The sequence below is a fragment of the Lynx rufus genome, unplaced genomic scaffold (assembly GCF_022079265.1).
Source record: "Lynx rufus isolate CCGP_SWC_20201006 ecotype Redwood Valley unplaced genomic scaffold, mLynRuf1.p SCAF_11, whole genome shotgun sequence".
NCBI lineage: Eukaryota > Metazoa > Chordata > Mammalia > Carnivora > Felidae > Lynx > Lynx rufus.
Genome location: NW_025814825.1, coordinates 12,940,555 through 12,958,985, shown reverse-complemented (window position 1 = coordinate 12,958,985; position 18,431 = coordinate 12,940,555). Strand labels below are relative to the sequence as shown.

The 18,431-nt window shown below is 45.1% G+C and overlaps 1 protein-coding gene across 2 annotated transcripts in view; it reads right to left on the bottom strand.

Moving 5' to 3' along the window:
- SGPL1 (sphingosine-1-phosphate lyase 1) overlaps positions 1-16,080 on the bottom strand; it is a 59,239-nt gene extending 43,159 nt beyond the window's left edge. Inside the window, exons 1-2 of one of the 2 annotated variants that reach the window (XM_047072887.1) lie at positions 16,006-16,080; positions 15,161-15,222 (exon numbers count right to left, since the gene is read on the bottom strand). In XM_047072887.1, coding sequence (XP_046928843.1) covers positions 15,161-15,187 — 27 coding nt within the window. In that variant the 5' untranslated portion in view covers positions 15,188-15,222; positions 16,006-16,080. Of the gene's footprint in view, positions 1-15,160; positions 15,223-15,870; positions 15,960-16,005 lie in introns of those variants that run through there. The other variant, XM_047072888.1, reaches the window with a different exon arrangement.
- Between the last annotated feature and the right edge of the window lie 2,351 nt (positions 16,081-18,431).

The following is an 18,431-nucleotide window of genomic DNA, read 5'->3' as shown; positions in this document are numbered from 1 at the left end:
TCACAGTCTGTGAATTCAAGCCCCGCATCGGGCTCTGTGCTGACAGCTCAGAGCCTGGAGCCTGCTTCAGACTCTGTGTCTCCCTCTCTCTCTGCCCCTCCCCTGCTCATGCTCTGTCTCTCTCTGTCTCAAAAATAAATAAAAACATTAAAAAAAAATTTTTTTTAAAGTGTACTCATGGAAAATCAAAGCTTCTGAGCTCGTAAAAGCTGACAGCCCTAAACCTGCCAAACGGGTGGATCAGTTTTTGATTTATCTACTCATGGTCAGGACAAGGCATCAAGTGAAGACTGGTGTGGTTTCTGTCAACTAAGGATTCTGAGCCCCTGTCTTCTGTAATGCATCAAGAAAGGCACCATGGGGAGCTTAAACTAGGAGCGAATGCTAAATGCAGAAAACCAAGTTCAATAAGCAGAGGAACAGGCTGAGGGATGTTGAGGTAAGAGCAATTACGGGTTTCCTTGCTAAATAGATGGTCACCCAAAGGCAAGGCGGTAAGATGTGGGCAGAAGGTACTACTCAAACTTAACTCCCAGTCTCTCATGGTAAGTAGCCCAGTGTGCACATACACAGAAGTCATCTTCGAATTACGAAAGTTCACTATCCTCTGAGCACTACAAATGGTAACTCCTTAGATTGCAAGCAAGGACCAGCAGAAATAATCCCGTATTCTACACACATAAAGGGGAAGTCTTGACTTCCCTGAGTATACCACAGTTGGGGAAGAAGTCAGAGGGCTTCTCCCTTCCCACACTTAGTTTACTAAAAGGATTATCTACCTTTGTCCCTGAGTGATGACACCTAGACTCTCCAGATTATATTTATAGAAATCTCCATTGTCAATAGTCCTGCTGCTGTCAGAGATAAGAAACACTGAGTGTATGCCCAGAAGTGGAACCTAAGTCAGTTGCAAAGTCTACCTCTCTGGAGATTTCGAACATGTAATCTTATTCAAAAGCACAAACCAGAGACCAATCCCTGGGTCTCTGACTGGCCCTCAATTGATGTAAAACACCCTTTGGCAAGTTGGCCTTTAAAATCCAGTCACAAAGGAGCTATTTTTTTAAACTGAGGTAAGACACTCAATTTAAAATTAACATATGAAAGAGTTTTAAACTTTTGTGATCATCAAAAGTGCAGAAGACAATGTGTGATTTCGATGGAAAATTATACATTGTCTAGGACATCCCTCTACGCTACCAGAGTCTGATTCTAAGGAAGCTATTTTACAGCTCTGGAAGTTGGAAATGATTACAGCAATGCAAACCACTCTTCATCTATAAACACATAAAACCTGCCACATGGTAAAGGTTCAAGTGACTTCCCTCTCCACTATGGAAGAAAATAGTTTGGGTGGCATTTGTGTACTCATTTTAATGTTCTTAATCTATAACTGTGTCTGTTCTTCAGGCACATGAAAAGATGCTCAACGTCGCTCCTCATCAGGGAAATACAAATCAAAACCACACTCAGATATCACCTCACGCCAGTCAGAGTGGCCAAAATGAACAAATCAGGAGACTATAGATGCTGGAGAGGATGTGGAGACACGGGAACCCTCTTGCACTGTTGGTGGGAATGCAAACTGGTACAGCCACTCTGGAAAACAGCGTGGAGGTTCCTCAAAAAATTAAAAATAGATCTACCCTATGACCTAGCAATAGCACTGCTAGGAATTTACCCAAGGGATACAGGAGTACTGATGCATAGGGGCACTTGTACCCCAATGTTTATAGCAGCACTCTCAACAATAGCCAAGTTATGGAAACAGCCTGTATGTCCATCAACTGATGAATGGATAAAAAAAACTGTGGTTTATATACACAATGGAGTACTATGTGGCAATGAGAAAGAATGAAATATGGCCCTTTGTAGCAACATGGATGGAACTGGAGAGTGTTATGCTAAGTGAAATAAGCCATACAGAGAAAGACAGATACCATATGGTTTCACTCTTATGTGGATCCTGAGAAACTTAACAGAAACCCATGGGGGAGGGGAAGGAAAAAAAAAAAAAGAGGTTAGAGTGGAAGAGAGCCAAAGCATAAGAGACTCTTAAAAACTGAGAACAAACTGAGGGTTGATGGGGGGTGGGAGGGAGGGGAGGGTGGGTGATGGGTATTGAGGAGGGCACCTTTTGGGATGAGCACTGGGTGTTGTATGGAAACCAATTTGACAATAAACTTCATATATTGAAAAAAATAAAAAATAAATAAATAAATAAAAATGTGTCTGTTCTTTAGACCTTTCTTTCAAACCGGTTAGAACATCTGCCTGGTTTCCTCTTTATAAGCAAAGTAAAATTTTAATGTGTGTTCATTTTATATTTGTTTCAGTGTCATGATTTTACCTTTTGTGATTTTTTTTTTTTTTTAAGTAGGCTCCCTGCTTAGCATAGGGCCCAACGTGGGGCTTGAACTCATGATCCTGAGATCAAGACTTGAGCTGAGGGGCGCCTGGGTGGCTCAGTCGGTTAAGCACTTGACTTCAGGTCAGGTCATGATCTCACAACTCGTGAGTTCGAGCCCTGCATCGGGCACTGTGCTGACAGCTCGGAGCCTGGAGCCTGCTTCACATTCTGAGTCTCCCTCGCTGTCTGCCCCTCCCCAGCTCACACACACAATCTCTCTCTCTCAAAATTAAATAAAACATTAAAAAAAAATTTTAACAACAACAAAAAAAGGACCTAGGCTGAGATCAAGAGTCAAAGGCTTAGCCAACTGAATCACCCAGGCACCCTTTGAAAATTATCTTTTAACAAAAGCTAAAAACTCTCAGTCCCCAAACTTCCCCACAAAAAAAAAATGCTTGGGAACACGAAACCTGAAGATAATTACAAAGGGCTCAGGACATCCTAAAAGCCATCACTGGGGTCCATCTTCCCCAGGTTAATGACCCCCTCTCTAAAACGAATCTTAGAAGTATTCTATTATATGTAAAGTAAACCCAAGACTCCTGTGTTCCCTGTAGGAGAACTAGCATCCATTACTTCAAATTCTCCAGGAAAAGCCTCAGCACTAGAATAAAAAGGAACGACATTCTGATCCATGTTACAGCAGGATGACCCCTCAAAACACCATGCTAAGGAAAACAGCTGATCACGAAAGACCAGACATTGTAGAATTCTGTGTGTATGCAGCACTCGGAATAAGGATATGTGCAGACAACAAGCAGGGTGGCGGCTTCCAGGCCCGGGGACTGCAGCCACATAAGGGAGTAAGTGCTACAACTGGGGGGTTTCTTCTGAAAATGTTCTGAGATTGTGGGGATGGCTGCACAACTATGAGAACACGATAAAAAATTGATGAACTGTACACTTTAAAAAAAAGGGGGGGGGGCATTATGACCCAGCAATTTCATCTCTGTCTACCAAACGTAGCTAAGACCAACCACCTAAGATTCACAGGCTTTCTTTAAAAACAAAAACAAAAAAAGAACCACAAAAAACCCCCCAAAAACCCAAAAGCCTTTCTGAAAACAAGTTGCCATATGGGCCAAAAAACCAGCAGAAACTCTGCAATTCCAGAAACACAGAATAAAGCTTTGGACTCCAAATGAAATCAACCCTAGGTATCTAAAACTAACTTAGAAATTATATACAAACTAGACAAAGTGGATCACTATTGTTTTACGGTATGTATTTTTAAGAGTTTATAAACAGAATTATTAACTGCTACATTTTTAGATGAGGTTTTTAAAAAACACTTTCTCCTTTGGCAGCTCATAAACACACACTCCAGCCACTACCCGGGGTATGTGAAAGGGACAGCCACCTCTGAGTGCCGTGCTGAACTGACACTCGTCACGACTTCTGTGGGATCGCCGAGTGGCCTGTTACTAGTGTTCTATAGGCAGCCGTGGTGCCCTGGAAAGTCTGGAATGGTAATCAAAAGCTTCTACTCTAATTTTAGCTCTGTGTGGCCTCTGGCACATTACTAAGTCTCGATGCAGCAGGATTTTGCTCATCTGCAAAAACAGATGCCATTGCTATAATTCAACAAAAAGTTCACCGGACAAAAAGATACCCCCATCTATCTACTCTCAGGGCTGCTGTGAGTATTCAGTGCAGTAAGGTAATAAGAAAGCAACCGCAGATAATAAACACTAAGTATTTGAAGAATCGGAATCTCTGTGAGGAAACATTCCCCTTTCCTTTTCAGTAAGCAACAAGGACAAGTAACCTTTGCAAGGTCTCAAGCAAAGTCCCACAGATAGAGCTGGGAGAGGCTGTAAGTGGTTTGATTCCCATGCCTACATCGTGTTTTCTTTTTTTCTTTTTAATTTTTTTAAGGTTTATTCATTTTTCAGAGACAGAGTGTGAGTGGGGAAGGGGCAGAGACAGAGGAGGGAGACACAGAATCTGAAACAGGCTCCAGGCTCTGAGCTGTCAGAACAGAGCCGGACGCAGGGCCCCGAACTCACGGACGGTGAGACCATGACCCAAGCGGAAGTAGGACGCTTAACCGATTGAGCCACCCAGGCGCCCCTACACTGTGTTTTCTTACAGAGGATGGTAGTAAGACGCCGGCGACTAGTGAGCTGCTCCTCAATTTAATAAGACAGATGTTACATCAACTCTCGGCCTTCCACTATTTAATTCGATCAGAAGATTACAAGTGTCCTCTTACTTACAAAACAAGACTAAACTGGTTACCCACTTATGTTTACAGATCATAAGGCTGATTTCAGGCATCTGGACAGATTGCTGTTGACTGCTATAGTTACGAGTCTTGGGAAAGCATCTGAAATCACAAGCTTATCAAAAAGGGCTGGGCAATATAACCTTAGGCCTTCGTCTGCCCTGGCTGCAATGCAGCTAGCCAAGGAGCAGGTCTCCCATGGCATTCTTGTTTTTGTCCTCTGGTCCCTCCTGTTAGAGTTTGCAAACAGAATCTTCTATTTGCCTCACCTGTCCCAGCACCAGTAAGACTGGAACTCAAGACAGAACTGATGTATCCCTTTTTAGATCCATCAGCCAAAATGCATTTCAAAGGAGTGCATTTAAATGCCTTCAGAAAAAGCCTCCAGAAAAAAAGGTCTCCCCAATATGGAGCACAAAGTATAAACCTACTATAACAGCTACTTAGACTCCAAAGAGTTCCGGAGCACTATGATTTTACCTTCAAATTATCTGCTACAAATGGGGTTTTGCAAATCTAAACGTCTGCCCTTAACAGAAAACTCTGCTCTCTTTACGTCAAATGTTTATTAATAGTGATGGACGAGGTAAATAAGAATGCAGTAGGCTTTTACTTTCCGGGGAAATGACAGAAACGGAAGGGTGGTTCACACTTTAGAAGTGCCTAACCTGCTTCAGGAAAGAGTTTTCCATGCTGTCTCCCACATGTAGTGTGCAGGTAACAGAAATTTAAGATTTGTTGCTGGAAAGCGAAATGCAAAAGTTACATATTAAGAAAACCTTGTGGGAGTGTAAATCAGACAACCACTCGGGAAACCTGTCTGGCAGTACGCCTCATGACCTGGCAATTCTGTGCTTACCAAAAGACATGTTCAATCAAGAATGTAGAAGTGTCATTCAAAACAGCCAACACCAGAAACAGAAATGTTCGTCAACTATAGAATGAATAAATGGTGGGATTTTATACATCGTGCAACTACACAGCCATGAGTTTTAAAACTACTGCTACCCGGGGGCGCCTGGGTGGCTCAGTCGGTTAAGCGTCCAACTTCAGCTCAGATCATGATCTCGTGGCTCGTGAGTTCAAGCCCCGCGTCGGACTCTGCTGACAGCTCAGAGCCTGGAATCTGCTTCGGATTCTGTGACTCCCTCTCTCTCTCTGCCCCTCCCCTGCTCATGCTCTGTCTTGGCATCTCAAAAAATAAACGTTAAAAAATTAAAAAAAAAAAAATACTGCTATATAAGGGCATGGCTGAATCTCACAGATTCAGCAAAAAGGATACTCAGAAAATAACGTGAACTGTATGTTTCCATTTATGCAAAGTTCAAAAATCAGCAAAACTAACCTACAGTGAGAAGAAAGATAACCTTTGGTGGGTACCAAATGCGAGGGAACTTGTTGGGATGCTGGCCATTCTTTGTACCTGGGCAGCGAGTACAGCATACTCATATGCAAATATAACTGACCTGTACCGTTAAGGTTTGTGCCCTTTACTGTAAGATATACCTCAAAAAAAAGAACCTCTTTTTTTTATGTTTTTTTTAAGTTGACTTATTTTGAGACAGAGAGGGAAAGAGAGAGTGCACGAATGGGGGAGGAGCAGAGACAGAGGGAGAAAGAAAATTCTAAGCAGGCTCCGTGCTGTCAGTGCATAGCCCAACACGGAGCTTGAACTCAAGAACCGAGAGATCACGACCTGAGGCGAGATCAAGAGTCGGCGCTTAACCAACTGAGCCACCCAGGCACCCGAGAACTCTACTTCTTTTGTAATTATTTTTTTTAATGTTTCTTTATTTTTGAGAGAGAGAGACATCGCATGAGCCGAGGAGAGGCAGAGACAGGAGACACAGAATCTGAAGCAGGCTCCAGGCTCTGAGCTGTCAGCAAAGAGCCTGGTGGGGGACTTGAACCCACGAACCGTGAGATCATGACCTGAGCCAAAGTTGGACGCTTAACTGACTGAGCCACTCAGGCACCCCTCTACTTCATTTTTAAATTCAAAAGTGATTTATGGGAAAGCAAGCTGGTGCACTCTGGAAAACAGTATGGAGGTTCCTCAAAAAACTAAAAATAGAACTACCCTATGACCCAGCAATTGCACTACTAGGCATTTATCCAAGGGACACAGGTGTGCTGTTTCGAAGGGACACATGCATCCCCATGTTTATAGCAGCACTATCAACAATAGCCAAAGTATGGAAAGAGCCCAAATGTCCATCGATGGATGAATGGATAAAGAAGATATGGTGTATATATATACAATGGAGTATTACTCGGCAATCAAAAAGAATGAAATCTTGCCATCTGCAACTACGTGGATGGAACTGGAGGGTATTATGCTAAGTGAAATTAGAGAAAGACAAGTATCATATGACTTCACTCATAGGAGGACTTTACGAGATACAACAGATGAACATAAGGGAAGGAAAGCAAAAATAATATAAAAAGAGGGAAGGGGACAAAACAGAAGAGACTCTTAAATATGGAGAACTGAGGGTTACTGGAGGGGGGATGGGGGGATGGGCTAAATGGGTAAGGGGCATTAAGGAATCTACTCCTGAAATCATCGTTGCACCATATGCTAACTATTTGGATGTAAATTAAAAAAATAAAATAAAATAAAATAAAATAAAGGTGATTTATCCACTTCATGGGATAATAGGACACATAAATAACAATGTGCCAGAAGAATGGACTAGGAGGAAGACTGTTCCACAGTTTCTGCCTATACAACAGGCAAGCCATTCCTTCAAACATTTACAATCTGCCCATTTCATGACAAAAAGCTCACACAGCTGTATTATATGAACTCAAAAAAGCACTGTCAGATAAAAAGCACAACCTCCTGGGTAAGATATAACAATTTTAAATCTGTATGCACCTGGTAACAAAATCTCAAAACACATACAGCAAAATCTAATAGAACTACAAGGAGAAACAAATAACTGATAAAGCATAAGGCTGGAAGAGGCCCGCACAAAACAGGAGCTCCAAAGAGTCAACAGACCTTGAAAAGGACACTCACCCTCACTAGTAATTAGGGGAATTCACCTGGAAATCAATTAGACTTCACCCCTACTGGACTGGCAAAAAGTAAAAAAGCCTTGTAAATACCAGGTTTGCCAAGCTGTGTAGGAACAAGAACTCTCATATACTATTGCTAGAAGTATAAACTGTTGCAGCTTCTTCTGAAAAGTCTGCCATTATCTAGCGAAGTCATAATGCAGCAGTTCCACCAGGAGGACTAAATCCCAGAAAAACTTGCAATTCTGACCCCCTGTCACATACAAGAAAGTTCCTAAAGTTCCTAACAGTAATGTTCAAAAAAGCCTCAAACTGGAAGCCACCCAAGTGCCCATCATGGAACGGATAATCTGTGACAGCCATACAATGAAATATTATGCAACAGTGAAAATCAAGGACCTAAAACCAATAAACTGCACAGACCAACATGGATGAGTCTCACAAACACCGAGCAACATGGGAAAACCACAAAAAATACATATAAATCAATTTACAGCAAGTGAAAAAGCAAACAAAACTGAACTTAGGGAAAGTGTACATGGGGGTAACACTTTTTTTCTTTTTTTTTTTTCCTTTAACACAGCAAGAGAATAATTATTCCCAAAATCAGGATAGTTCTCCTTAGAGGGAAGGAAAGGAGATGTCATCAGGGATTGGAGGTAAATGTTCTAAAGGGTTTTGTAAATGTTTATTTTTTTTTGAGGGACAAAGAGAGTGAGCGTGAGTGGGGGAGGGTCAGAGAGAGAGGGGGACAGAGGATCGGAAGCGGGCTATGCACCGACAGCACAGAGCCCGGTGAAGGGCTCAAACTCACTAACCGTGAGATCATGACCTGGGCTGAAGTCGGACGCTTAACCGACTGAGCCACCCAGGCGCCCCAAATGTTCTATTTTTTAGCCTGGGGGATAGATGTTATGACTGTTTTATTAAAACACAGCGATGTGCTTTATACAGTCTTGTGCATGTATGCTAAGTTCCACGTGAAAACACCTTCAACCCAAAAGCAGGGCAAGCCCTTCTTCCTGCCCTTCCTCTTCCTACCTGAGAAAACATGAATCTGACAGCTCAAGCTCAGCACGGCTATCCCGGACCAGGAGGGGACACACCGTGTGCGGGGGAACCTCCTCAAAGACCTAGGAATGGCCACATCAGCCACGAATTGTCTACTCTGGGTTCCTCTTACTTTAGAGAAGTCTTTTTCTACCTTTTAAAAATCGCCATGACTTTAGTTTTTCTCTCATAAGCAGCCAAACCTAACCCGAATGGATGTGTTCAGTGATCTGGACAAATGAAAACCTTTCTGACAATTCAAGCTGTCCAACAATGGCAAGAGCTCCCTGAGAAAGCATCCCACACCCACCCCTGGCAGGGCACTGGGGGAAGGATTTCCACAGAGCAAAGGGAAGCTGGACTGCAGGATTTCTAAAGGCCCTTGAGGCAATTAAGATTCTGAGGCTACGTCTGGAAAAAAGCAGCTCTGGCCTTGCCAAAGCCGTGGCGACACTTTGCCTCTGAATCTATCCTTCTGTTATAGGCGAGAACATTCCTTCTCTAGAACATTCCATCTCCTATCCATTTTACCAGAGTCTGCTAACAAGCTGTCTTCTCGCTTGTGCCTTTCAAAACTAACTTGACCTCAACTTTAGCACACTGGCTATCCTCCCTTGGTTCCTCCACGCCCTCAGCCCAACCTTCCACCTCTATGTGCCTCAACGGGCTGCCCTCCATGAAGTAAATCACCCAGGCTCCCTTTCCGGTTGGGTTTGGCCAGCGAAAGGCTCCAGCATGAGATCAGAGGGTGGGAAAATTTTGACAGAGTCTGAGGTATTTATGCCCCTGGATTCCCTTCCTGCAGGGCTACCGGCTGGCAGTGGCAGAAATCCTATGGGTCACTCTCACCTACAGCTAACCTCTCAAGGTTCCAGAAACTACTGCACCTTTGCCCCTTCAAGCCTAACAATGCTAATGGCTCTTGGCCTCGAGATGTTTCGCCAACCCCTACTGGTCTTCCTCGACTCTGCCCAGTTTGTAAATAGTCCTCTCATCTCCTCAGTCCCACTACTGGAGGCTCCCAGGAGATAATCGATATATCCAACCGATGACTCAGCCTGTACTACTCTATCTTCCCAGATGCCTCGTATTTCCTCTTACCCCACAGCATGGTTTTTCTCCCAGTAATTCTGTTCTGCATGTTTCCTGATTCACTATAAATCAATTCCCATAGAAAATTCTTAATCCCACGATGACGGCCAATTGTGCCACCAATGTATACAAACTATGCAACAGGACATTGGGCAAAGCCTAGTTAAGAAGGCAAACGTTACTAAAAGTTCCTGACACTCAGACAGCAAAGCCAAGCCAAAAACTGGGATCTGAGGTTTTTCTATTTATAACCCCTCCTTCCTTTAGACCAACAGCTGGAAAAATTATCAAACTTGCCATTAAAGTTTTACTTTACTAATAAGGCTGGAACAATGCCAAATACAGTACTTATCTTATGAGGGCCATTCAAATTGTCAACAAAATTTTAAAGGTCCTACCAGTCCCAATGAATTTTCCCTTTCTTCTAGACAATCCTACAAATAAGACACCAGATTCAAATACTACAAATGAGCTTTTAGTGACGATTTTTTGGTTTATTGCTCAAATCCTATCAGACATTCAGAAAGAAAGCATGCCTGAAAAAGGTTCAAGGCTCAAAGATAAAGCTCTAAGGTCTAGAAACATTCCATCTGAACCCAAAACACAAAACGGAGACAGGCTTACTGTTTCCAAATCAAGAGAGTGCTGCAGAAATGTTGCAAAGGAAAACATTTCTTACAATTTTACTGTGTTACGGAAGATTATGCTGTATATTGTCCAATATATACATCCCAAAGCAGGACTTCATCCATGGGCAAAACAACCCTAAGTAACACTGTAACGGGCCCATTAAACTCTAAGACAAGACTCAGTCCCCTACCTGTATGAATGCAAGGGCTACCCAGATGCCATTACCTATGGTAAGGAACCCTAGACCAGGGTTTCTCAACCCAAGCACTACGGACATTTTAGGCCAGATAATTCTTGAGAGTGGACAACTGTGTGCATAGTAGGGCCTTTAGTTGCATCCCTGACCACTAGCACCCAAGTTTGACAACCAAGAATGTCTCCAGACATTGCCAAATGTTCCGAGGTTGGGGGGGGGAGGGGCAAAATCACACTTATCTGAGAACCTTGGCCCTAGATAAACTATCTCAAACTCTACCCAGCACTGTCATGGTGCATACGATTCACCGCACCATTCACAAGAGAAAAGCCACCTAAGGAAAAGACTTGGCTTCATAAAGTATTCTTTTCTTAAAAACCAGAAGTATCTGACAACTTGCGAAGCGATACCATTCCCTAGCACTAGGAAGGAGGAGAACTTGGATGAAAAGAATGGTTGCCAACGTGGAGAAAAACTCCTAAAAAAATTTCTGGACTTGACATTCTTCTGAAAGCATCGCAAGTGTCCGATGGATACTCTCACCCCTCTTACTCTCTGTGAGACACAGGTGGAAAGTATTACAGGCCGTGACATGCCGTAAGTAAGCAAGTGGAAGAAGGCAGGCAAACCACCTTATCAAAAGAGGACAAAATTAAGGGCAAGAAAGCGCTGAGGGCTGTTAGCCCAAGCTCTGTAGTCTGGAATACAAGGTCTGTCATGGACAGACCCCAGTTCATCTTCATGCTTTGGGTTCACAGTATCCTGTCCACACAATAGTTTCCAACCCTATCAAACCCAACGCCCTCTCTTTATAACAAATATGTGGTATGCCCCTTTATTATTCTGAAACGAAATTCAAAGACTGCAGCATTACACTTACATGAATATAACTCTTAAGTTTGCAATATAGTGCCCTAACTGCAAGGTGAGAGAAAATACACAAGACCTGTATAAAAAAATATGTAGGGGTGCCTGGGTGGTTCAGCTGATTGAGCATCTGACTTCGGCTCAGGTCATGATCGCACGGTTCATGAGTTCGAGCCCTGTGTCAGGCTCTGTGCTGACAGCTCGGAACCTGGAGCCTGCTTCAGATTCTGTATCTCCCTCTCTCTCTGCCCCTCCCTCGCTCGCACTCTGTCTCTATCTCTCTCAAAAATAAACATTTAAAAACATTTTTTTAAAAATATGGATTTTCACACAAGATCGTACTAGAAAACAAAAGCACCCCACACACTCGCTTCCAAAGTGCTCCCTTAGAGGGCACAGCTATCCTACTCAGCCTGCCCCAGTCCCGGTCCACACAAACCCCCTCGCATCAGTCACAAAGCTCACCAACCTCTTCTGTCCCTTATGGGGAATGTGGCCCAGAGACAGCACTGCAAAGCAGAAAAGGAGGGATTCGAAGTAAGACTTAAGTATGGTTAAAACTTCATCACCGTGGTGCCCTCTCTAAGCCTAGTTTTCCATCTACAAAAGGAGGATGCCAGCATATTTTTCCACGGGTCATTGTGAAAATTAAATAAATATGTAGAGTATCTATTTCTGCACCTAACATGTAATACCTGTTCAATAAATATTAACTATCAGACTTCTATTATTCCTGGATCCACCGTGTACCATCTCCTAGCTTATGTCTATCTTATTCCCCCAGCAGAAAGGAGGGATGACTAGACATCATTTATCAGAGATGCTCAAAAAAGGACTCCTATAGAACGTAAGTAAGAAGTTGCATCATACGGCCTCCGAGATTACTTCTAATTCTGAGGTTCTAAGGTTCTACAATACGCTGCCCTGCATGCAGGCTATTTTTTATTAACTAGGGTCCTTTCTTCCCAGTTAAAGGGCCCAGAACAAGTCTCCTGCTTCATACAAAGTAACTAAAGAACAGAGATAATGATGGTTTAATGCCCCCATTGAACACCGGGCCCTGGCCATTGATTCTTTAGCACAGCACAGGCAAAGAATGAATAACAAAAAGAAAGAAAGAAAGAAAGAAAGAAAGAAAGAAAGAAAGAAAGAAAGAGAGAGAGAGAGAGAGAGAGAGAGAGAGAAAGAAAGAAAGAAAGAAAGAAAGAAAGAAAGAAAGAGGCAGGCAGGGAGGGAGGGAGGGAGGGAGGGAGGGAGGAAGGAAGGAAGGAAGGAAGGAAAGAAAGTAGGAAGGGGCGCCTGGGTGGCTCGGTTGGTTAAGCGTCTGACTTTGGCTCAGGTCATGATCTCGCGGTCCATGAGTTCGGGCCCCGGGTCAGGCTCTGTGCTGACTGCTCAGAGCCTGGAGCCTGTTTCAGATTCTGTGTCTCCCTCTCTCTCTGCCCCTCCCCTGTTCATGCTCTGTCTCTCTCTGTCTCAAAAATAAATAAACGTTAAAAAAAAAATTTTTTTTTAAATAAAAAATTTAAAAAAAAAAGAAAAGTAGGAATAACAACTTTTTCAGAGAAAGCACCTCAAGAACAAGTGCCATATCTTTAGAGCATGAGGATTCTTGAGGGCCAGTCATTATCCGTGTGAATTAATTCTCTACACCAACAAGCAAATCAACACCCTAAATATTATAGATCATCAAATGAGAAAATGAAAAGTAGTGGTGATTGCTACAGAAATGTTTCAAAACAAAACTGATTCCAAAGTTAACATTCTAAATAAAAGCACTGCTACAGAGAGCCCACGGGCCCTAGAAGTAATAAGCACATCTCTGGGCACGAGGGTATATCCTACTCACACACAGAAATCCTAATTTACATAAAGATACTGATCTGTAAGCAAATTGTCAATAGTTACAAATCATTCTGCATTAACCCTGTAAGGTACTAACGGTAGTTATTTCCGACTAGTGGAATTATTGGGGGCTGCTTCCTTTTATTTATTTACAGCTCCCAATTTTCCTAACATGTGGCTCTTGCAGTAAGAATTTAAAATCACATAAGGCTATTTATTATCCACTGACAATCTATGACATTTGAGGCAAGAAACTATTATAGGGGAACTCTTCACCAGGATCTGTGGATAAACCAAGTATTTACCTGTCTTTAAAATCATCCTTGCTCTCTGCCTCACACCTGAACTTATCACAACTTAGTTTCCCTCTTTACCCTTCCCACAGACTTTATAGGTTTTGCCACTACAGAAAGTCAGCACCGGGTACAAAAAACGCCCTCACTACTCACTTTTGCCAAATTCCCAGTGATGGCTACCAATTCTCTGCGATAGTGAGATTAAAAAAAAAAAAAAAAAGGGAAAGGAATGGTTTTTAAATCAATGCTTTTGCACAAAGAGACCTCAGACTCAGAGAAATAGCTTATTAAAAATAAAATGCTTGGGGCGCATGGGTGGCTCAGGCGGTTGGCCGACCGACTTCAGCTCAGGTCATGATCTCATGGTCTGTGGGTTTGAGCCCCGCGTGGGCTCTGTGCTGACAGCTTGGAGCCTGGAGCCTGGAGCCTGCTTCAGATTTTGTGTCTCCCTCTCTCTCTGCCCCTTCCCCACTCACATTCTCTCTCTCTCTCTCTCTCCCAAAAATGAATAAATGTAAAACAAATAAAAAAAAAACTTTAAAAAAATATGAAACTCTCTTTTTCTATATAGCTACTGAAAAACCATAGGCTCCCTGCAATTCTCACAATAAAGAGCCTCTATGGAATCCTAAAGGTCCCAAGAATAAAACTTCATTTTGGTAAACATGCATTTGGCAATGCTATTCTCCCTGCTCAGTTATTTAAAAACAAAAAACAAAACAAAACAAAACAAAAAAAAGGCACAGAAAATCTCAAGAGGGAAAAACAGCTTCTACCAAAGCAGGCATATTCCTCAGTCCAACAAAATAACTCAAATTCAAACCAGTTTAACTCACCAAGCATTTGTTAAGCACTTACTATACACAGGGCACCATGACAGCTGTTTATTCCTCTTTATTTTTTTTTAATTTTTTTTTACGTTTTTATTTATTTTTGAGACAGGGAGAGACAGAGCATGAACAGGGGAGGGTCAGAGAGAGGGAGACACAGAATCTGAAACAGGCTCCAGGCTCTGAGCTGTCAGCACAGAGCCCGACGCGGGGCTCCAACTCACGGACCGTGAGATCATGACCTGAGCCGAAGTCGGCCGCTTAACCGACTGAGCCACCCAGGCGCCCCTGTTTATTCCTCTTTAAACAAGTAAGACAGGATATCTGCTTTCTGAGGAATCATAACTCTAGTCTGGGAGACCCACGCTTTTAAACGAATATACGGCAGACCCAAACAAAATTAAATACAAGTTTTAATACTGCTCCGGTAGTACGGGAAGGGAGAGATTAAAATAAGTTGCAAGAATTCTGTAAAAGATTCTTCACATTCATTAAATACAAATATATTCATATGTTTAATTCAGTCACTTACCCATCTCAAACATTAAACCCAAAATAAAGGTAGCAGGAAGGCTCAGCTACGAAAAGCAAGCATCAGAAGTGAGAGTTACACAGTCAGATCCTTTGGACTAAAAATAAAACTTAAGGGACAAGCGCCTTATGACAAAGGGGATGTTTGGGAAAGCTCACCAACATCAGAAGGTCCGTACTCGGCATCTTCCTCTTCCAGCTGTCCTTACGGAGCCTCCCCTCTGCAAAAGGGAACCAGGTTTGTTTACTTCCAAAGCTTTAAACTGTCGCGTCTGCCCGCCCAGAGTCGCTAGAGCAGTCAAGAAATGGTTCTCTCCCTCCTTTGAGAGCTCAGATTTCACTCCCAGATAGGACACTCCACCCCCAGCACCCGGGCCAGCGAATGAGAACCCTGCTGGCACCGGCCTTCCCTCCCACAGCTGAGCAAACGAATCCAGGCCCAGCCTCCCACGAAGCAAGCCCCCCAGGTAGACACCCGGGGGAAACGCCCAGCCCGCCGCCAACCGGAGCCCGGGGCCCAGCCCACAAACGCAGCGGGGCGAAGAGTAGGACGGGCGCCGGGGGCAGCCCGTCCCAGGGTCCAGCCTCCTGGCCTCGTCCGCGACCCCATCCCTCCCACCCCGGAGCCCTTCCTCTCTTCGCAAGGAGCCGCATATCCGGGCTGCCCGACGTCCGCTCCTACCTCCGCGGGACTGGGGTTTCGGAGCCCGCTCCCTATCGGCCCCGGCGCTCTCCCGCACCCACTCACGGGCCCCCCGCGCCCAGGCTCAGCGCGCGCCCGCGGGCATCCGCCAGCCCCTCGCTCTGCCGGACCCTCCCTCCTCCCCCGCGCTGCCCGGCCCTGCCCTGCCCTGCCCTGCCCAGCCCACCCGAGAGCCCTCGGCCCCAGCTCGACCGTCCCTTTTCCGGAGCCGCAACGGCCCCCTTGCACTCCTTTGCCCCGAGTCCGCCTCCCCGCTCCTCCCCTCAGCCTCTCCCTTCTCGCCGGCCCGGCTCCTCCTCACCACGCGACAGACTCGCAGGGCGGCGGAGCGCGGGCTCCCCCTGCAGCCGCTGCCGCCGAGATTGGAGGTCCCACCGCCGGCGGCCCCGCCCCTCCCCGCCCGGAAATGGCTCCCCAGCCCCGGCGTGCGCGGCGCCGGCGTCGGGCGCGCGCACGTCCCGGCCCGGACCAGAGACCCGCCTCCCCTCCGGGCCCCCCCGCCCCGCGCGCCGCCTGCTGGCCAGACAGAGGCCAGCACCAGGGCGCTGGGCGGGGGAGGTGCGACCCGCTGGAGGCAGAGGGTCCGCAACTTCGCCTTAAGGCTAGACGTTGGTTATAAAAACGAACTTCCTGGTCACATTTGGTCATTTGGAGGCCCTGGAGAGTCAGCCTGCCGAGCACTGTACAGGTTGATCCAAGGCAACCACCGAAGATGGGTCTCTAGAGAGACCTTTGGGATTTTAATAGGTGACTCAGAGATTTGCCCCTTCTCCCTTCGTTTCCAGGTGAAATAGCTAAGTCTCAAATACATTTTGCATGACTTACCCACGACACTAATACAGCAGAATCAAAGGCACCACAGTTACATGTAACTGACAGCGAACAGCATATGGTATTTTTCTGCAACCGATTTTTAGAATGACCCCTAGGCGGAATCTTGAAATTTTAACAAAGATGACACCAATCGAGGGTACCCAATTCCATCCCCTTGCAAATGTCTTCCTGACGCTAACTTAGGGTGGCATCACCGCCATCGTTACTCCTCCAGTTCTCTCAAGGATGAAATCCCTTATCGCCCGGCCCTTCTCTGCACACCCCCTCAGCATTTCCCAAACTCCCAGCCAGAATGGTGAAGCCTCTGAAAGAGTCAAGCAAGTTATCCCTGGGCTTCCTTGCCCTCAGCCCCACCCCATCAGAAGTCCGAGGTACGTCTGCCTTTCAGAGCTCCTGCATCAGGCACTGACACCCCCAGACCCTTACCGCTCTTGCTGCTGTCTCCCAGCAGACTCGCATTCTCAGCGTCGGAGGGTCAGAAAAATGTCCTGGGACCTCCAGCCGATGCCTACCCATCAAGAGTTACTTTGGGATTCCAGGCACGTTCTCCCCACACCCCCACTTCCACCCCTGTGTTTTATTTCTTCTTCACATCCCAGGATCTGCTCTCCCTGGTCTCTTTCTTAACTGCCACCTCTCATCCTTTACTCTAAAATCTCTGTGCCAGCTGACTGGAGGACAGGGTCCATCTCTGGTTCCTCCCCACACCTCTGTGGTGCGACTTCACTGCTCCTCACGCATCGTGAACGGTCTGTTCATTCTTCCCAGATGAACCAACCAATTCGGCCTCATTGACTAATCCTTATTGTTGTGGACTAAATGTTTGTTTCCCCCCCCCAAAAAAAATTCGTATGTTGAAGCCCTAACCCCCAATGTGGTGGTGAGGCTTCTGGGAAGTCATTGGGTTTAGATGAGATCATGAGGGCAGAGCCCCGGCAAGGGGATTAGTGTCCTTCCAAGAAAAGGAAGAGACACCAGAGCTCTCTCGCTCTCCAATCACATACAAAGAGGTCACTTGAGCACATGATGCCATGGCAGCAGTTTGCAAGCCAGAAAGAGGCTCCTCACCCAAAACTGAACCTGCCAGCACCTTTATCTTGCATTGTGTTATAACAGCCCGAGCTGAGTAAGAAACTTATTTTGCCAAGAACTATGATAGGCACCTTCACATCCGGGGCCCTGTTTGTGTCCTAACTTGCCCAGATCAGGCGACTCTCATCATCTCCCAACTTGTAAACAAGGGTGCCAAGGCTCAGAGAAGATAAGTGATCACTCAGAAGACACACAGAAGCATGGGGTAGAGTTGGATGGCAAGTTAAAGCCCCAGATTTTGTAGGGAGAAACTAAAATATGCTGGTTGATTTATTAAGCTCAAAGAATGTTAGAGGGAGAGGACCCTTCCCCTATTTGCCAGCACAACCCCATAGTATATGTATGAAGAAACCAAGGACCAGAAAGGAACTTGACTCTTGGAAGTTCCTTGCAGAGCACAGAAGTTGTATCTGTGTGTGTGTGTGTGTGTGTGTGTGTGTGTGTGTGTGTGACAGAGAGAGAGACAGAGAGAGAGACAGAGAGAGAGAGACTTCGGGCCCCCTGCTCCTCTACCCCACACTCCTCTTAACTATACATAACATCAGGGATTACAAGAGAAACATCAAGTAGAAAGCTGCTAAAGATAAAAGATGCATGGGGATTAAGGGAGATAATTTCAACTTTCACAGGGGAATCACATTATACCAAAATGGAACAAAATCCCCACTGCCTATCGACCTCACATGTCCTAGCTATACTGATGGGCCCTTGGGAGAAAGCAAGAGGAACGAGAACAAAGAAGATATAAATAAAAGAGGGAATTACAGTGCCGAGGGAAGAGGGATGTGAAAAAAGAAGAGG